The sequence below is a fragment of the Branchiostoma floridae genome, chromosome 1, assembly GCF_000003815.2.
Source record: "Branchiostoma floridae strain S238N-H82 chromosome 1, Bfl_VNyyK, whole genome shotgun sequence".
NCBI lineage: Eukaryota > Metazoa > Chordata > Leptocardii > Amphioxiformes > Branchiostomatidae > Branchiostoma > Branchiostoma floridae.
Window position 1 is genome coordinate 12,290,395 of NC_049979.1, and position 20,972 is coordinate 12,311,366.

At 41.4% G+C, this 20,972-nt stretch overlaps 2 protein-coding genes across 2 annotated transcripts; one reads left to right on the forward strand and one right to left on the reverse strand.

Moving 5' to 3' along the window:
- Positions 1 to 124: 124 nt before the first annotated feature.
- Positions 125 to 4,856, reverse strand: LOC118427141 (neudesin-like). The gene is made up of 4 exons (XM_035836782.1): positions 4,644 to 4,856; positions 3,086 to 3,146; positions 2,509 to 2,612; positions 125 to 1,603 (listed from the first exon to the last, which is right to left on the reverse strand). Exons 1-4 carry the CDS (start codon positions 4,815 to 4,817, stop codon positions 1,478 to 1,480), a joined length of 465 nt encoding a protein of 154 aa, XP_035692675.1. The 5' UTR covers positions 4,818 to 4,856; the 3' UTR covers positions 125 to 1,477.
- A 55-nt stretch (positions 4,857 to 4,911) lies between these two features.
- Positions 4,912 to 15,551, forward strand: LOC118427016 (actin-related protein 2). Its single transcript, XM_035836657.1, has 10 exons — positions 4,912 to 5,073; positions 5,956 to 6,066; positions 8,166 to 8,381; positions 8,827 to 8,899; positions 9,145 to 9,281; positions 10,156 to 10,241; positions 10,626 to 10,689; positions 11,305 to 11,450; positions 11,942 to 12,074; positions 13,513 to 15,551. Exons 1-10 carry the CDS (start codon positions 5,026 to 5,028, stop codon positions 13,681 to 13,683), a joined length of 1,185 nt encoding a protein of 394 aa, XP_035692550.1. The 5' UTR covers positions 4,912 to 5,025; the 3' UTR covers positions 13,684 to 15,551.
- The last annotated feature ends 5,421 nt before the right edge of the window (positions 15,552 to 20,972 follow it).

Consider the following 20,972-nt stretch of genomic DNA (forward strand, 5'->3'; position numbering starts at 1 on the left):
ATGGCTGTCTAAAACGTCTGTGCACATGTGACCCCGGATGGTTGTCTGAAATATCTTATTACGATAATGTATGACCTTATTACCATCTTCACCGATGTAACACTCTGAATAAAAGAAGCAAGACTTTGTGTTTGCATAGAGTTTCTCATTTCAAAAATTTAAAAATACTAAAAATATTGCATAGGACATCATCTGTTGTTCCACAGCTATTGCAAATTTCACATCTCAAGTAGATTTGCAAGAATTATTGTATGAAGACATTGGAATGTTATAGGATTTGACAGATGTACTGTCAACATTTGCATTGAATAATACCATTTGATTTGTTGGGTCTTGGATTTGTTGGGTATTCATATCCACGGGGTTACTAACCAAAAATACTGAGCCAGTGGTTACTATGGAGGATGGTACCCAGCTGATTGTGATAAATCCATCTCCTGAATTGGTTTGATCCCATCACCATGCACTTATGAGCACTTGGAGCAGTGAACACTCGCCTATATTGTAGGTGATCATGAATATTCACATACCAAAAATTTCTAGGATACCATAATCTCCAAGCAGATCCTACGGTGCCATAAGATAGTATCAAAGCTGGCCAAGGAGTGTAGCCGGCCAAGGGAGTCAAACGGGCACCGGGAAGTTTGATACTATACATTACGCACCATGGATCTGGTTCGAGATTAGGATACCAGACTATACAGCAAGGAAAGTGGTGGGAAGAGCAAACCTGAGCTGGACCAGCATCACCCATGGATACCGATTTATCAACATCTGTCACCATGACAGTTGTTTAACATGTTGTCCTGATCATGTGTTACAGCTATCTACAGGAATAAATACATGTACTACAATATTGGAATAAAGAAATATAACGTTAGCATTATAGAATATTTTGAACAAAATGATTCTCTGTTGGGCTAAATATGTCACATATAATTTTGCTACCCGCAGATGATCGTGCGATATAGGCCAGTGAGTAATGGTATTAAAATCATAATAGTACATGTATATCAAATCTTTTGTAAGCGTCACATCATAAACTGACCCTAGTTTTCAATAAAGATCACTACATGATAAAGAATCACTTAATTCAGATAAGTAGCAGAGTCAATCAACTTATTTCAAGCAAATAGGAAAAAAATAGTATCTAGATGTTGCAGGAATGAAGATTTGTTGGAAGTGCTGCTCCTGTATATAATACATTGGACTCATTCCTCAGCTAACCGACATTTATCGCACTGCAGTCATCCCTCAGTACGACATCTGGAGCCACACAGTTCCAGTTTAGAACATTGCCAAGCTGGTTTCTATGCGTAAAACTTCTTCAGTGGCTAGAGGCTCAATAAGGCTCTGGCAGGCTGAATAAAAGTTCTAAACTGGAACTATGCGGCTCCAGATGTCTTAATGAGGAATGGCCGTGGTACAATAGAGGCTAACTGAGGAATGAGTCCACTTTTTTGTGTAAGTGTAGCTCTCATAGTTCATCGTGAGGTTTCCCCAGGACCCTGTAGGACATGTAGCCCACCACAGGGTACTTGGCCAGGTACACTCCCTTGTACACCTCCTCCAGCGACTTCAGCTGCTCTTCTGACAGGTCAGACTGTGGGAAAGGGAACCATGTCATGTCCTGTTCATTTATCTTATAATTATAATACATATTCTATATATCAGGGTATCAAGGTATATGTAGGTCAATTCATTGACTACTTTACATTGGGTGGAGAATTTTGTGAGCAGCCTTTGTAACCCCTGCTTTGCCGATTGAGGCAGTGAAATCGAGCTTACCTAAGCCTGTTGTTTCGTACTTTTGGGGAAGAGATGCTGCTACAGTGATTACTATGAGCTCACGTTCATCGTTAATCGTTATTGTTATATCAGGCTCTCAAACTTGATTTAAAAAAAACTCCATGCAGAAGTTAAATAATACCCGGTGCCATACTTTTCTGAAGCACCATACTGCTATCAACATAATGTTGTGGAGTATTCTATTAGCATGTATAACGTTAACTAGATTGTCTATACAGGCTTTTCATTTGACGTCATTGGCACCATGTTGAATTACAGTGTACGTCTGTTAACCACAGGAAGATGCTAGTACTTAATTCAATTACCTGCCAACATGGTCATTGGAGGATTCAAATCATAAATAGTGTGGCGTCAATAATAAACCTGTATACTGTTATTTTCAAAACAGTAAGGTTAGTTATTCAGAAATATTAGCAATACGTGTAGTTCAACTGTTATGTTTGTACAAGATGCCATACATTGTACTTGCTATGGGAAATGTTGCATGATCAAGTTCTTCTCCTATATACATTCTACAGTACCAGGTGTAAATGGAGTAGTAGGACATGTGTACCTTTGGGCGTTTTTCTTTTATTTCTAAGATGGTAAAATACCACATGTAAAGATGGCTGGATGCCTTAGTAACAGTACACATCACAGACTTCCGTACCCGTGAGGCTGTGACTGGAAACAGACAACACTACAATGTTACATGCTTACTATGTCAGAGTTTAGGTCCTCAGGCTCCAGTGACCACTTGGCCACAGCTCTGGTAGCATCCTTTCCTGCAAGTGCGTTATACCCTGCACCTTTTCCATAGAAGTCTGGAAGAAATCAGGACAAGTTCAACTTTGAGTTCATGTACATATAACAGGCATATCCAGGAGTAATAATGGAGCCAGCAAAATACAGTAGAAGTTTATCAAATTGTGCTCGAAGTTATCATGGAATTTCATCTGTGTTGGTAGTTATAGTACAATGGTAAACTTTCTTCTAACACAAAGGTGTACACCAATCAAATTTTCAACGATCACTGTTGCCTCCTTCAGGATCAATAATGACCATTCAACTCAGAACAAAAACTGGTGAGAGTTACAGACACATGAGGCTCTACAAAATATGTGATCTAGTAGATACACGACGTCAGCAATTGGTCAAAAGGTCCAGAGAGTTTATAAGGCCCACCGTCTCTGTCTAGTGATGGCTGGAGTGTTCTGACGTATATGCCTCCATTATACCTCTTACAAAGTAGTATGCTCTGAGTTTGCAACACATTTAGAATTTCGGATACTTGTACCTTTCCCTGATGTGACGTCAAACACAACTCCCTTCACAGCCATGTAGATGGGTTGACTTTCCTATGATGAAAACAAGCAAACAAACAAACACAGATAAATAAGTATAATCTATAGGTGTTGATGAACACATCATAAACTCTTCAGTGTTGCGTTGGTCACAAGGTTATAACCTGTATACTATAAAAGACAGTTTGCACACAATTACTGTAAATGCATTTAAGTTGCTGGGGATTTAATTTTGTGGTAGCGGGAAAAGGGCTGTTCGCGGTGGTTTTATGTTTGCGGTGGTGCCATGTCCTGTTGTCTCTGACTGCCAAAGAAAAATGTTCGCGGTGGTTTTAAGTTCGCAGTAAATTTGCAACGCAAAAACCGTGAACATAAAACTGACGCAAAAATTTCTGTATTTACTGTAGGTAATAGGTTTTATCATCCTCCTAACGCCCGGTCCCCAACGGCATTAGCCTATAATGGGGCCCTGCTATCTCATGCCCTATCAGTGGTTATTATGATTGTCGCCACAAACAAGCTGTCAACCAATCAGAGAATAGGCCTTTCTTGGGCTTGTTGTTGTCGCAAGCTGTCTCGCAAAGGCCGCTGGGAAGCTATCAGCCAATCATGTTACGTATTACATGGCTCCATCCTCCTACGCCCGATCCCCAACGGCTGACTGCCCATATAAGGGCAAGCTCATTAACATCTATAAGTAGGGAGCTCCCTAACTGGTCTGAGTGCACAAGAAAGCAGAGGTAAACACAAGTCGTTTTGACACGACTGTGGTCTCTCTGCGTAGGAGAATGGGTTTTATCAGCTCTTTGGTAAATGATAGTATGATAGATATTTATTCTGGCGTCCAATATGGCTCTATATGATTTACGTATTTTCATGTTGTTTATTAAGAAACCTTTTAGCCCTTACAGGCTAATCTTCCAAGGTTCAAACAATCAACATGACTATACACCATAAATTTAAAAAAAAAATACAACACTCAACAATCAAAGTATTTACAATAGAGCACAGTGTCTAGAGGTCAAAGGCCAAGGTCTAGGTGACAATGTTTGAGATGGCTTGTTTAAAACTGGACAATGTACACAGCGACTTAATGTCAGATGGCAGAGTTCCAGAGCATAATTGCTCTGTACAGGAAGGTACGTTTTCCACTGTTTGTTTTAGGTTTGGGTAGTCTGAAGTTGTTGGATACAGAAAATCTAGTATTATACATGTGAGATGAATTAACTGGTATGAAGGAATTGTACACATGTTTGCTTTAATATGATATCATTGGCACATGGTCAAACGGCGCAAATCCTTCCCAAATTATGATAACATAATGTTTACAACTTCTCTCTATAAAGCAGAGGTTCGGCTTCAACTGATGACAAAAAATGTTTACACTTTTTTTGTCCGGCATAATTTTTAGGAACCGTTTCCTCATGTTAGCTGTTTTATATAGCGTGCCGCAAAACTTCAAATGGAGTTTATCCATTTGGCGTCGTATCATGGGTAGTAGCTGTAGCCGAATCTCTGATGAAGTTGGAGTCCTAGCCTCCCAGTACATACATCTTCCCCATTGTATCTAGCAATGTCCTCCTTCGTGAAAATTCGGAACGGCTTGTCTCCCTGCGTCTCCAAGAACTCCGCAGCTGGGTCAGGCGGCTCAGTCGGCCCGTCCGAGGAGACAAAACTCAACAAAACTGCTAAAACAACCAGCACAAAGTTTATCTTTTCCGCCATGTTGGCACCCTATCCATCCAAAAATGTTACACGCTATTCCATTGGCTGTCTTACGGGTCTTTTCAGAATTTCAACCAATAAAACGGCGTTTGACATAGCCCTTCATCAGCTGATTCCGGGCGGTCATGTGACTGGGTGGGTACAGGAAGGCAAGTTTTGGGGAAGCAAATTTCTGGCGACATCCTGACGGAATCCGACGACATCCGCGATGGACAGCCAGGGAAAAAGTGTTATCGTCTGTGACAACGGCACAGGGGTGAGTGGGCTTCACTTGTGTCTCACTTTGGCTGGGATTTCACCGAAGGGAGAGGCGACAGATGCCCTAGAATGTTAGCTGTTTAGCGAAGTCTAGGGGGGAGGGTCAACTTCCGCAATGAGATAATTTTTCGGTCTTGTCAAAGTTTACTTGTTTAGAATTATTATTTTTTTCCCCAACTTGCCTCCATAAGACCGAAGATCTCACACCGATATTATGCATCGTTGTTGATCATCCGTATTATAGTGGGAGTTGTAGATTTCACTGTAGGAACTAAAATGGGGAGGGGGGCAGTTCAATAAATGTTGAGAGAACAGGAAGTGTAAAGCTATCTTCCGGTAAACAGCACAGAAAAGCCTACACAACAGGCCCCAGCTATAGTTATACAAATCATTGCCTAGAGTGTTAGCTTAGACGAAGTACATAGATTTAGTCATCAGTGCAGAAGATTGCTCTCACTATACGAAACATGAGCTGATGATCTGCAGCAAGTCAGTGAACCCTCTTCCCCTTCTTCCTTCTTCTTGAACCAATAACGCTTGTTCAACTTTATCCTTGGGGTAGCCTATATCTGATGATTTATCTCATGATTTAACAGGGTATGTACTTTTCAGAGATAACAAGTCGACAGACAGTGGTTTCAAATTCAAACACAATATTTTGAAGACATTTCAAATTGTAACCACTGCCAGACGACTTGATATCCTGTATTTTGTGCAGATAAAGGTGAACTAGCATTAGAACAGGTACAGGCACGTTGGAGGAAAGTAGATTGGCCCTAGCAGACCAATACAGAGGCAAGCGTTACTCCATAATCCTGTATGCAATATCAAGATGTATATTTCTAATGTTCATGTTGTATGTGTTTTGTTTCCTGCCCAGTTTGTGAAGTGTGGCTATGCAGGAGCTAACTTCCCGGAGCATATCTTCCCGTCCATGGTGGGGCGGCCCATCATCAGATCATCCGCCAAGATTGGCAACATCGAGATTAAGGTGAGCTCTTTGGACCGGTGATGTGCATAGAGCATTTGGACATACTCTTACAGTTACATGTCAAAGTCTCATGTCACCACTTACATTCTGTGTTGCTTGCAGGCCAGTCCTATGACTAACAATATGCTAAGTTTGAGAAGGCTCTAGTCAAAGCATACCACATTATCAAAAAGAGTAGGGACCCTTCCCAGTGCGAGTGGTTCAAAACTTCCAGTCCGGTCTTGCACGGTTTGTGCTACTAGGCTGTACAAAACCGGTGGGTTATGTCTTGCAGTGGTTTACTGGTTATACAAAACAAACATATTTACAACCAGAAGAAAGCGCAATTTGCAAGCCAAAAAAGCCAGACCTGTAGAGCCTGCAAAGGAGGCTGAAACGGCTCGCATCTTCAGCTCCCATCCGATGCCACTCCCCTCACATCAGATGCCCAATACTGCGGCAGTGCCCCTTGTAGCTTTGCCTGCATATCCAATTTCATCCCCTGGTTGTGTTGAGCACAGATTTTTTTGTACTTCATCGTAGCAGATTTGCCCTGTGACTGCCCCCTATACCTCTAACCTTTGTACTGTATATTGCCCATTATTACAAGTCAGTCACACCACATTTAGTCTCTTGCATGCAAAGGAGTTGGGTTATGATAACATTCTTGCAGTTATAGTAGAAAGCTTATATTTCTAGCATTTTTAGAAAGCGATCATAACTCTTTTGTCTCTTAGCCTGCATGACAGTAAGTTATCTGTACAATATTGTAAATGCATGAAATCCTCTACCAAAAATATTAAAGCCTATCACTCTATAGAATGTATGTAATTGTGTAGTACTTAGTAGTAACACATGTAATCTTCTAATAGCTGCATGCTTGGAGTAGTGCTATCTGTTGTTGTAGATGGTGTGCAAATAATTTCTGTGCTCTTCTCTCTGCCCTCTGCACTCTGACTTGTCCTGTACCTGTTTGCAGAAGGTATGCTCGGCCAAGTCGACATCACAGTTACTCACAGGTTTCAGCAGATAGGATCAGTTGAAATCTGTCTTCATTAGGTTTCAACTAAGTTATTCTTTGGAAGGGAACATGTCTGTGACATGGCTATTGATTCCATCAATATGATTCAAGGCTTGAAATACTGGATACAGAACACTTACATAGTGTATTCTTGACATTTCTGTCAATCAATCAATCAATCATTCGCTAGCATCATGAGTTTGTCAGAGAAAGAAATATAACCTTATATTGTGAACTCAAACTTTCTTTAGTTTGAACTCCTAAATTTCAGGTTAGTTACGCCAGTGCACCTGTTCCCAAATATAAATTTCGAGCCCCGCGGTTACCACTCATGAAAATTCTGTAGTATACTGCAGTGCATAAAGCCTGCATGAGTCTTTAACAGTCCACTGTTCTCTTTGGGTGAAAATCTTGCGTTTTCCTCTTTCAGGAAAACTTAAGATCAAGTTACAATTTAAGCATTTCACAGTCATTACCTGAAATTCATGTCCTGCAAAGTACATATCCATACTGTATTACTTGTACGACATTATATATGTAAAATTACAACGACATCTTGCAAGTCAGCAGGAACATTTTTCAGCTTACAGATGGAATCTTTGCCCACCCTCCGTCACTTTTGACACAAAAGTACAGCGAGTGTCGTAAGTTCATCTATGACCTCATATACACACCAACAATGTAGATACAAATTAGTTATCCTGCATACATTTACAAGTATATGAATATTTCAATGTGTTGAGTGTATTGTATTGTTAACGCTACTAAACAATCTATCGGTATTGATGGGGTATTGGATTTTTCTTTTACACAACCAGTAAAGTCTCACCTGCTAACATTACGAGGGAGTTACAAACTTAGCCACGTTTGGGATTGTATTGTACTCTGCCAATGTGCTACCTATGTCGGCTGTATATAGCAGCAAGAAGCAGTACTCAGTCAGAAGCTCTGAGGAAGATGTCTGATCAGCATTGAAATGTAAGGTGAGAGTTTACAGGTTGTGTGAAAGAAAACTCCAATATCCTATATTCTACCAAGCTGATGAAATTTTCTGCAGTCCATAGATGTATTAATGAGACATGCTTTATCTGCTCCGTAGGACCTGATGTTGGGGGATGAGGCCAGCGAGCTGCGGTCCTACCTGGAGGTGAACTACCCGATGGAGAACGGGATCGTGCGGAACTGGGAGGACATGCTGCACCTGTGGGACTACACCTTCAGCGAGCAGAAACTCGGCATCAACCCGCAGGATGCCAAGATCCTCCTCACAGAACCCCCCATGAACCCCGTCAAGAACAGGGAAAAGATGGTGGAGGTACTGGGAATTTACTTTCTCACAGTAGTAGGGCTGTGTACCCTGTCTGTACCTGTACTGTACCAGAAGATGCATAGGGCATATCTATATTGTACTTTCAAAACAAACTGCAAGGTGGCATTTCTGTCTTTGTAACGAAAGCTCATGGCCTCTCCCATCCATTCCTCACGATCTTCGACGATTAGGTTTTTCTTTGTAATGGTGGAAAATAACTTCTGGGACTAGTATACTCTATCCCATATTTCTTTGTCACAATAACCAATTGTGGTTGTCTCCAATGCTATTACTTGTAAAAGTGTTTGTGAGAATTTGTTTAATTACTGATGAAGTATAAAAGACAAAAGCATGCTGACTACGGCTTGATGTGACGTCAGGTACAGGTGTAAAGGTTTAGATACAGTTCTAATGCAGACCTTAATGTATGTCTCTTCTCTGTTTGTTATAGGTCATGTTTGAAAGGTACCAGTTTGAGGGTGTGTATATAGCCATCCAGGCCGTCCTCACCTTATATGCACAAGGTATGGTATGTTTGTGTAGCTTCTTGAAGTTAAATCCTTTTTTTTGCCTAGCCTTCAGGTTTTCACTGCCTTCATACAATCATAGTACTGTTTTAGATGATGCTTGAAGAAAAAAGATAAATAGATACTAAAAGTCAGTTATTAGAGATAAGTGCTGTATAAGCAGGAGGCACAAACAGATATAAGCTATTTTCATCACTACAGGTTGAAGCATTGATGTTGTGATTTTTTCCCCGCTTTCCCAGGACTGCTGACGGGCGTTGTTGTGGACTCCGGTGACGGCGTGACTCACATCTGTCCCGTGTACGAAGGTTTCGCTCTCCCACATCTTACGCGGCGTCTGGACATCGCAGGCAGGGACATCACAAGATATCTTATTAAGGTAGTCTTTACATAAGAAGTCATTCCTCAATTTAACACTATCATGGTTCATTACTATAATGAAATTGAACCCAATATGTTGGAATTTAGAGTCAGCATTTAGACTAGAGGACCCACATGTTCTACACTACTTGTTTGGCCCTTTCATGTTACTTACAATGAGCCGTCAGGCAAAAATTTGATATTAACGTAATTCTTCTTACTGGCAATAAGTAGACGGCAACAGTTGTCATTAAATCGAAACTGTCAGATTTTTATTTTCTTAAGTATCCAGTACTGGAGCCAGTATGAATAGAACAGCATTTGCTGTATTTTAGACTTGATATGCAAGTAAAGATGTATTTGGTTTCATTCATTGGTATAAATGTAAATATTAGTAGATGCTAATCTAAAAAGCTGTCGGACTACCTTTGTCACCTTTCATACCTATATAATAAGGTTCTGTTTCAGGGAAGCAATGAGATGATGAAAATCTTATGCCAATCTGTGTCTGGGCTTCTGAACAAACACTGATGGATGTTAGAGTCCTGATCATTGCTTCTCTCCTTAATTTTCCTAACCTGGGCTCAATGTCCTTTTTATTCCTGTTGCATACAACATTGGAAGTTGTCAAAAGTTCAACGAAAAAATTTGCAAATTCTCAGCATTTTTTACACAAAACACTTTGACAAGTTTCTCAAGTAGTAACTTTAATCTCTCTCTGTATAGTAGTACGTGTAGCAAGTGGCTTGTGTATGCAGCTGCACAGCTATATCAAACCTTTTTTCTAGCCTGCAAAATTGCAAGATTTCTTTTCATTCATTGTTATGATGTAAACAGGAATAAATGCTGCTCTCAGACGTGTTTTCCACAGCTTAGTGTTTCTTTTGTTCCAGTTGCTGCTACTCAGAGGCTATGCCTTCAACCACACGGCAGACTTCGAGACAGTCCGGATGATGAAGGAGAAATTGTGCTATGTTGGGTGAGTAGTCGGGACGACTTGTGTCTTTTTGTAGCTTAGGGGTTACGAGTATTTGTACTTTTCTGTTGTCATATCATATATCATACGGTTTATATTGTATCATATCAGGGTATATCTGGGCTCAAAATACCTGTCACAGTGTGTTTGGATAAAAATTATCAAGTTGCCGTAAGAATCATTGATAACTTGCAAAATCAGCAAAGTAGAATCATAGAGGTTTGATATTGCAGAATACACAAATATTAACTAATTGAAATACTGCAACCTTAGTGATCATAATACCATAGAAAATGCCTCCACCTCTGATGCGATGTCAAAATCTACAAGCAATGCATTTACAGTACCTTTGCTTGGTTTCATGACCTGTTCGGATCCCTTCCACAGCTACAACATTGAGCAGGAGCAGAAGCTTGCCCTGGACACCACAGTTCTGGTGGAGTCGTACACGGTAAGTGTTGCAAAACACAACACAAAAGGGCTGTGTACCAGTGATTTTTAAGACCCAACCATTAAGACAACCATCAAGACTATACCCAGTTTGATTTTAGATGTGATCAGATGTAGTTAAAGTGCAAGACAGGTTTGCTTTGCTTTGCATTACATCATTATGACAGAAGAGATTGGAGTAAACATATTACCTGTTACCTCTCCAACCGTGGCATGGCTTCTAGAATGATGATTCAATTGGTGAATTCTGTATGACACTTTGTGTGAATACAAACTTAAGAACTGACTAGAAGACAGTCATGTGACAGCAGGATGTACTGTACTCAATACTTCAATGTCTCTTACTCCGCTCATCTTATCTATTTGACAGTTTTGGCACTACAGATGATCTGCCAACCAGTTTTGTCCATGCTTCTCGGTTTTCTGTTCTTCTTAATGCTTCACTTAATGTGTAATGCCTGTCCATTCTCTATTTTTTTTTTTCTCCCATCTTTCCTGTTGCCTACCTCCCATTCTTTCTCTCTGGATTGTCCCTTGCATTAGAGTTTTGGCTATTCCCAATGACTGCGACCATTTCTCTTGTAGCGGAATAAAACCATTTTCTCTCCCACCCCAGTTACCTGATGGCCGAGTGATAAAGGTGGGAGGGGAGCGGTTCGAGGCTCCCGAGGCACTGTTCCAGCCTCACCTCATCAACGTGGAGGGGGTGGGCGTGGCCGAGCTGCTCTTCAACACCATCCAGGCCGCTGACATCGACACCAGGTGAGGGACAAAACAGATCTGTCAAACTTACCTGAAGGGTTTACAATTGGCCAGATGGCCACCATCGACAGGGTTCTTACACTTGTGTCAGTTGATTTGGAACCAAGGATGAATTTACCATGAAATTAGTCTAGTATATTGGTATGATTGGGGATACCTTTACATTGATGCCCAGAAGATTCTATTGTAAAGAAGCAATGAGATGATGAAAATCTTATGCCAATCTGTGTCTGGGCTTCTGAACAAACACTGATGGATGTTAGAGTCCTGATCATTGCTTCTCTCCTTAATTTTCCTAACCTGGGCTCCAAATCTTGTACCAATTTATTGTACTGATACCAGCAGTACACAATTGAATGTCACTTTGTAATAGTTTGAATTTCTTTTTGGGACAATGGGGGGGGGGGTCAATTTTAAGGCCTAGAAATAAGCTTAAATCATCATGAGGTTATTCACATCTGTACATTGTCTGTTCTTGCACCTTTCCTCAGGCCTGAGTTCTACAAGCACATTGTGTTGTCGGGTGGGTCCACCATGTATCCAGGCCTGCCCTCCAGACTGGAGAGGGAGATCAAGCAGCTCTACCTGGAGAGGGTGCTGAACGGAGACACCACCAAGCTGTCGGTGAGTGAACTGCAGGGAGTTCTGTATCTGAAATTGTGCGGCAGTGGCTGGTTACACAGAATGACCTGTCACACCTAGCTGCAATCATTGTTTAAAGCTATCTAACGAAGATGCCCCTACTGTCCTGTTCACCTTGACCCAACATCTTCAGTTTGGAGGCTGAAATTAGGATTTACATTTATATTCTAACACGACAGAATTTTTTTTCCTTTTCGGATGCATGGACTGGAAGAATGATTTGAAGTCAGTTTTTACCCGTTTACAATTTATTCCCTCTTTTATCTTAATCATTACAGCAACTTTTTTGTTGTTGCTATACCCAAGTTACTAGTTCAAATTTTCATTTCTTTTGACTTGCTCTGTCTGCACTATTTACTCATGTTCTCATGTTCAGCATTTCCTTGTATTGTTTTTTCCCATTTGGGGGAGGGTGGACTCCCAGAACAGCCTTACCCTGTCCTGGGTCAGTTCTTTTCATCCCCAGCAGACACCTGTTGACAAACTCTTGTTGCAGCTCATTTACTGCAGTGATAAGCAGGTTAGAATAGTCTAGCTTTTGTGGAGAGCTGAACAGTACATTGTTTCATGCCAAGCCCCCCTCAGTCCATGGAGTGCAGTCCTGGGAGTTCCCAGGTCATCTTTCTGTGGGGAGGAGTACAAATGGTGGTGTTGTTCCTCAGCAGTAGTGGTGTAACCCCGACCCATATATGTGTAGGTGATAACACAACTAACAGAGCTGTCGTCTGGGGAACAGCCGCTTCACACAAATCATACTCCCAGTTGGTCTTTAAAGGCTGTGGAACAATCAGTCCTTCTAGAGTTTGTCTTCAATTAATCAATTTACAGTATTTGGTAAAACCTGATAAACTTAAGATTTACCAAAGGCTGTGGATGATGATGATGTTTCTAAAGTCTAGCCAGTTGCTTAAGTAACTGTTACCTTGCATATTTTCTTACCTGGAAGTCTAACCTTCAACACTATGGGACCACCTTTTATCATTTTCTTCACCTTCATTGATGCTGAGATTACCTTGACGTTTTTTTTAACCTTTTGTGTGTAAGATTCTGTTGTAACGAAGCAATGAGATGATGAAAATCTTATGCCAATCTGTGTCTGGGCTTCTGAACAAACACTGATGGATCTTAGAGTCCTGATCATTGCTTCTCTCCTTAGTTTTCCAGGGCTCGATTTTTTTTTCTTTTTTCTTTTTGCACTGCAAGGTCTTAGACATTTAACATTAAGCAAATCAGGTGTCAAAATCCATTTTTTTTCTTACATTGCAAGTTGTGAGAACTTTTTAACCAAACAAATCAAAATACTTTTTCATACTTGCAACTACTGCAAATCACAAGAAGGTAGTGTAAACATCATGTTACCAACAAAAGCTCTGCAACAGTGTGTCATGTCTAAAAGCTGCTATGTTGTCTCCTGCTGCAGAAATTCAAGATCCGTATCGAGGACCCCCCTCGGCGGAAGCACATGGTGTTCCTGGGAGGGGCGGTGCTGGCTGACATCATGAAGGACAAGGATAACTTCTGGATGACTCGGGCGGAGTACCAGGAGAAGGGACTCCGGTGTCTGGAGAAGCTGGGAGTCGCCGTCTCGTAACAACACTCCTTTGTACCAAAAAACACATCTGTACAGTACCAGTTAAGGTTCATGGTCCCCCTGGGAAGTGTATTTCAGGGCACGAAATACCGCCTGTATGTACAGGTTAGTGCAGGTGAAATTGAAACTGAGCAGGCATTACTAATATCCACCTGTACCTAACCTGCACCAGTCCAGAATAGCATTCTGTTATACAGCAGATGCAGAATTTAAGGTGGCAAAAGGGCCACCTTGTAATATTGTTTTTGATGAAAATATGGTAGAAAGCAAAGTAAATGATTTGAGGTAAAATTTGTTCAGCGCAGGTAATTATGTTGGTGCAGGTATGCAGGAAAGAGTATTTCCACCCCTCATTATTATTTCCATGATCGTATGATTGTACTTCTAATGAGAAGAATATCCATGTTTTTATACGACAGAGGCTCAGAGCCCAAAGCAGCTTGGTATATGTAATCAAAGCGATCCAGTTTCGGCCACATGTTACCCGCATCTATCCACAGCTAGTTAGCATACTCAGGAGAAGAACTCCAGGTCAACCTGGTGGGTTGGTAGGTGACGACCAAGTTTGTTCTCAATTTGCTGGTGAGGACAGATGTTAGAACAATGATTCTTTCAGGTACAGGAGTACCACCAGCGAAAGATTAGGTAGGCCATGCCATTTTATTTTCTTGCTTCTCTGACATTTTGAAGTAAAAATTAAGTGAGGAGACAAGATGAAAACAGAAGGCAGGGAGGAACATTTGAGGACTGTAAATCGATTTGATATTGCAGTGATCAAATATCTAGGATGGTGAAATTTTAGTGGTTGAATAGCTACCACTAAAAGTAAGTTGCCATCAGCAAATCAAGAATTACAGTATACAAAACCGAGTACACCAAGGCTTTAAACCAGTCTCTGTGTTATTGTTGTTCTTCCTGTTCATCATTATCATTTTTGAATATGAGGACCAAGAAAATGAATTGGTGTGGCCTTAGTGCAAGTTGTCTTCCAGTGTATGATTATTAAGCAGGATGGAAAGGTTTTCACTATAGACTGGTGATGCATAATGTCAATATTTTAATCACTAGTAAAGACGAGGTGCTGGTTAAGTGTAAGATGTAGAGGGATACATGTAGGTCACTATCTTTTGTCACTGGCTGACAAGTGTGCAAGTAAGTCTTAACTTTGGGACAGTAAGAAAAGTAACGGTGTCAAAGTCTGCCAACTGTTAGAAGCACAACTTAAGAAAAATGTCGCATCCTTGTATGTTTCCTGCTTTGGCACATTATGTGGAGTCATGACTTGGGCTCAATGTTTGTTTGAACCTCTGTTTATTCATGAAGAGCACAAACGGACCTGGATTCATTGATGTCATTGTGGCACATAGGAATTTTTAGTTGAAAACTGTGCAGGGTAAGAAAGAGTGTTTGACTGCATTTCTGTTCGTATTCTAACAGCTTGCAGTTGATAGGTCGATAGCTTCTAAACCAGTAACAATCCAATTGTGTATGAACTCTCAAGTCGTTCAGCAAACTTTGTTTTTACTCCTAATAGACCTATCATTGAAAAATAAGAGTCCAGTGAATCAAGCTGGATGCAGTATGGTATCAAGTTATTTCTATATGTGGCTTTGTCGTTTACATCATTGTAATAATGAAATGCTAGGTCATTACTTTGATATGACGATCTATCTAAAATTGTCATTTGGAGGAAGGAGATGTTTGATTTCATTCCAGTATATTGACTAGAGAAGACAAGTCTTGAAGTAGGGAGATTAGGTTTGATTTCTTACGATTACAATGAAAGATTTTATATATCTATATATGTATGTATACACTGCTATCACTTCAGATATTCAGATCTGGAATAAAAGTGTCATGAAATACTCCTTCTGCCTCCCAGTTTAGGTTGTTACTGTTGCTTGGGACTGTTTCAATGTGTGACTGTCCTCTGGTCCTCTGACGGCAGGTATTTGCTTGGCATTGGTCAGGTTTGTCTGTTGGTAGTTTTTTTTATATCATTTGATACATTGGAAACGCACATACATGGCTTCTTAGTGGAGAGGTCACTGTTATGGTTTGACACAGCACAAATATGGTACAGTGCTACACTTTCTTCCAACACAAAGGTATACACGGATCAAATTTTCAATGACCACCGTCGCCTTCTTCAGAATCAATGACCAATCACTTCAGAACATAACTCATGAGAGTTACAGGCATGTGATCTTATTAACCTGTGATCTCACGGAGATGTCACCAATTGAAGTCATTGTTAATTGGTATTGATCCTGAAGAAGGCAAGTGGTCATTGAAAATTTTATCCCTGTATACCTATGTATTGGAAGAGAAAGTGTAGCATTGTACAATTATTACTGTACTACCAACATAGATAAGCATCCATGATAATGCCACAAACACATTTCAAGATGTACAGTAGCTGGCGATTTGTGGGAAACTACTGGCCCTCAGTGAGGGGTGGGAGGGACGGTAGTTGTTGGCTCAGCAGGATGGGCTATACCAACACAGCAGGGGTGGTGACAGATGGGTGGTCCATCTTCTGAATGCTAGCAGGTGTCTTCTCAGAACATCCTCCTGGCACTTGTAATCAAAAACAGGTGCTTGTTTTCTATCTTCTTTGGATTACTAGCAGTTACACTTTCAAGTGATTGGAAGAAATAAACAGGCAAATAAAGTTAAGACACTAAGGAACATGAACTATTAACACTGGATTTCCTCTTGTTTTTTGGACTTTTCTTGCATCTTCATAGTTATATGAGCTGGAAACCTTGGAGGATGAAAAAGACTGACTTGTCACAAGCATATCTATTAGTTTTTGCCTGGCATCTAGTTAGATATGGTACTTAAACCAGCAAACCACCTTTAGGTGTAACACACCAGTTTTATATAGTTATAGGCTCAATCAGTGCACAGGATAGCCTGAAATCCAGCCGTGAACACTACAAAGGAATTAGAATGGAGCGGGTAAAACATTCACGAGGTTTCATTACATATCTCCTTTGGTTGCTCTTTGCAGGCAGAGTTTATGAACTAAGAAGAGCTTCAGTTCAAATCACTTGGACACTCTTTTCACTGTCATCCTAGCTCTCTTCTGCACTGAGGCCAACTAACAATGCTACGGGCAGTATGCTTTAAACAAATCCAACTGAAAGACCAATGACACTACCCAAACAGAATCTTCATCTGAGGACGTTCACCTCCTAGCCTGAGTGCCGTCCTCCTTAGTGGCCGCTGGGTCAATACTTTCATTGGCTATTCACGGATATGCACAAGGTCAGACTCTGTGATTAGTCAGCGAAGGTATTGAGCCAGTGGTCACTACGAAGGATGGTACTCAGGCTATTCACCTTCCATCCTCTCACCTTGTCCTAGTTTACTTAGTCGACTGCCCCTCATCTAAGTACCCCACCTTTCCGGCATCAGTGGAGCGGCCTGCCCCAGTCTTTGCTCCTTTTGTATTCTCCCAGAGGTGGCTCAGACACAGACATTGACAAGTGGGCCTTTTATGCATGGGAACTGACCATCGCTGGCTGTGTGAAAGACGTTGCACAACTCTGAGGCACCAACTGTCTTTCGCATGAAGAATGTTTCAGTGGCACGGGTGCTTAGTAACCAGCCAGGCACGTCAGCCCCAGGTGAGCTACAGCTTTCAAACACTAGAGAATACTTTGAGAGAACGCTAATGCTAGTCGATGGACAGGTTCTACATATCACTGGATATGGCAGAAATTAGCCAAATAGACAGATAATACACCAGAAGAGTTTGCCAGCAAAAAATGTATAGTATCCCAATGTCACAAGCTATAGTCTTGGGTGGGCTAACTCTTATTTGGCCACTTTCTGCTACTAGTGTTTCCAATGACATGTGGAGCCTGGTAGAGGCTAGTTTCAAGCTGCAATATTTCACAAATATTGCGATTTGAAACCACTGTCCATTGGCTTGATATCCCTTAATATAACGGATATAGGTTAGTCCGCAGATGAAGGTGAACAAGCAGTAGGACTAACCAGGTCCACTCTGGGTTTATTTTGAATTACTGTTCACAACAAAATGTTAATCCTGTGCTGTGTTTGTGCGGCTGCAACACCTGTCCTGACTGGGGGAAATAAAGACGTGCACTGTGGGGATGGAGATAATGATACCAGCGGGTAAAACGATCTGACACGACCCCTCTTTACTCCATTAACTTCCCCCATCTCGGACTACCCTATCATAACATCAATTGTACTGTTGTTGAGAGGTTCCTTCAGGACTTCTGAATCCAATCCAGTCTTCCCTGTTCCCATTTTGTGGAGGTGATGACAACAGGCCATCCCTGATGAGCACCTGGTAAACCATTCCCAGTCTGACACACCACAACTATCCCTCAACAGGGGGATGGAATTTTCCTACTTGCTAAATTCCTTTTCCTAACTACACAAATGTATTTATGTTGAAATGAGGAACGAGACAGGTTTAGAGTGCTTCCTTTGAGTTCCTGTTGTCCAAGCAGACGTGTGGTACAGCCTCATTTCGTTCTATATTTCAATCTTTATAAGAATTCTTCACAACTACAATGTCAAATTTATGGACCTTTGGGATGAAGGGCTTGAAATAATTTTTGTGCACACATAAACAGTTGCAGGTCACATGCAAAAACAAGCAAAAGCCCAATGTCTGGCCCGAGAGCTTCATTTGGCAATTTGTGGGTAACCCTTAAACACTCTCAAGGTGTGGCTCTCCTCAAACACAGGACCCTCATTTCACATTCTATCCAAGGGATGCCCCTAATCAAAGTTAGGTACTTAAAGTGGTGAAATTTGTCATTTTCTTTAGTATGCACATGTTTTATTTCTTAGTATAGTTGATTGATTAGAAATGATTTTAATCTAATTTCATTGAATTCATTGTCTTTTATGTATGCTGGGGAGAGGGTAGTAAAGGTGTCCCACCTGTTTCCCTCACCTTTTTCTCATGTATGTGTGGAGAATTTTGATGAATGAACATAAACAGATAAACAACGTTGGGAACCTGTCAGGGACTTGAACCCATATAAACCTCTGGATTCTAGGTGCCTCACCACCAGGCCAGCCAATGGCACTACAGATAACTACAGTCAGTCAAGCTGCTATGTGTAACAGTGGAATGCCACCCACATGAGTTTTCAAACAATGCCCTTTTCATGTTCCGAACTGTTCCCAACAACATCGCCGAACAGATGTCCCTGATTTATAGATTGTCCTCAGCGACTCTTTTAACGTTTTCTTAAGTATGGCGCAAGGGCTAAATATTTATACGTCAATCCGCTGCAGCCTTGGCTGCCATAACCTGCCAGTATAAACTATAACTGCTGCCAACAAGGGCAGAGGTGGAGAACAGGAAAATGGTCCGAATAGATGTGAAGATTCTGTATCAGTGAGGATTGCACTATCTGATCATTTTGATATAACATGTCAGGTTGAGAAAGCTGATCTTATATTCTTTGATAGTTTGGCCCAAATATATAGCCACTTATCATCTATTTATTGTTTCACCCAACTCTTGTCCATCTAACCCTAATCTTTGTTTGACACCATGACCACCTATTAAATGAAGGGGCATGCCCTATGTTACATTTGTACTTCACAAGGACAAGAATTGACATTACAAAATGATTCTTCCTTTGTTTCAAGGATACCTCCCACCCCTCTTGCTGTGTCAGTGACAGTGTCACCTCCTTTGCTGTAACGTTACTGGAGACATTATTTGCACTTCACTTCGCTTAAAGTTTTTCTGTTTTACTGTTTCTTTTACCTACCTTTATTCATAGGACCTTTCATCTGTTTTTGACACTGCCTACTGGAGGTGCTTGCTATAGTACAAATTGCATTCACTATAATCACATGATAGGACCTGGCAACAACACAACGGCGTTCTTCCACTGCTTTTTTCAAGCTTGAAACCTTCACCTAACACCCCCCCCCCCAACCTCTAGCTACCAACACCTGTTGCAAGTTGTATTTGTTTGTTTGTTTGTTTGGCATTATGACCATCAAACTGCCGGTTTTGTACACTTGCAGTAGGTACATGTAAGACCAGATTGTATTGTACATTTTGTACTTTGCTTGGATTGATCCTCACTGACAGGACAATATATACTGATTTCTTTCTTTCTTTCTTTATTCAAGTTGTAACAGGACAACACACTGCGGGCACTAGGCAGCGAAGCTGATATCGTGGCCACAGACATATAAATATACAATACAAAATGGACATGTATATACAAGCAATAGAATAAAATAGTTTTTACATTAAAAGCAGTTAAAGCTATCCCTTTTGTACGAACTAGCTAAGGATTTACTGGACAGAGGTACGGCTGGAAGTGAATCTTTTGGTAGATATCGTGTACACACACAGTGCTTCTGAAAGCTGTCTATTGGTGACAGCGTCATGGTCAGGTGAGCCCTGGAGCAGGAGTGAAACAGTAGGCCGTTGTTGTACAAGGCGTTCAACGGTGGAGGTGAGTTTGCTACGCTGGTCGGAATACAGGGGGCAGTTTAGCAGGTAGTGTTGAACTGTTTCGGAGGAAGCCCCACAGACACAATGTTTGCTCTTGATGTTCATTTTGTACAAAGTACTGTTTAGTTGGCACCAACCCATGCGTAGCCTGGCAGCTTGGATGTTACTGTGCCTTGGGCCGAGTCGTCGGTAAGTTTGGTGGTGCCTTGTGGATAGCAGATGCTTTTTGCTAACTCTCTTGAAATCAGTGAGGCTTTGGGCGTCTCTGACTGTCTGCGGTAGCTGGTTCCAGAGTGACGATGTGAAAGGAATAAAGCTGTTTTTGAATGTCTGGGTCAGGCAACGAGGAACATGAAGGTGAGTGTTGTTACGTAGCTGTAGACGTGTTGTAGACTGGGCGCCTCTTGTTGACGGAGTAAGCAGCTGTAGATGTGGGGGTACACGTCCGTTCATCATGTTATACATGATGGTGAGTGAGTTGAGCTGTCGTCTGGTGGCTAGAGTGTCCCATTCCAGTTCCTGCAGTAGGTTAGATTTTGGAGTACCTTTCATCGCCCCTGTGACGAGAAGGCCTGCTTGGTACTGGACCTGTTCTAGCAACCTGCTAGCTGAACTTGCCAAGTCACCCAGTAGCGCTGACGCGTACTCCAACTTGGGTCGAACTAGAGCAAAGTATGCTGTTTCTAAGGCCTGTCTTCCAAGTTTGCCACTGACTTTGCGCAAGAGGCCTAGCAGTTTTCTACTCTTGCCTGTGACCACCTGTACGTGTTCCGTCCATCTGAGGGATTGGTGAATGGTGGGCACCTAGATG

Bases quoted from the DNA above. Each gene is read 5' to 3' on its own strand.
- LOC118427016 (XM_035836657.1), top strand. From the start codon at position 5,026: ATGGACAGCCAGGGAAAAAGTGTTATCGTCTGTGACAACGGCACAGGG. The intron at 10,242-10,625 runs GTGAGTAGTCGG...TCCCTTCCACAG, and splicing joins GAGAAATTGTGCTATGTTGG to CTACAACATTGAGCAGGAGC. The intron at 11,451-11,941 runs GTGAGGGACAAA...ACCTTTCCTCAG, and splicing joins GCCGCTGACATCGACACCAG to GCCTGAGTTCTACAAGCACA.
- LOC118427141 (XM_035836782.1), bottom strand. From the start codon at position 4,817: ATGGCGGAAAAGATAAACTTTGTGCTGGTTGTTTTAGCAGTTTTGTTG. The intron at 3,147-4,643 runs GTATGTACTGGG...TTTTCATCATAG, and splicing joins CTAGATACAATGGGGAAGAT to GAAAGTCAACCCATCTACAT. The intron at 2,613-3,085 runs GTACAAGTATCC...GATTTCTTCCAG, and splicing joins TGACGTCACATCAGGGAAAG to ACTTCTATGGAAAAGGTGCA.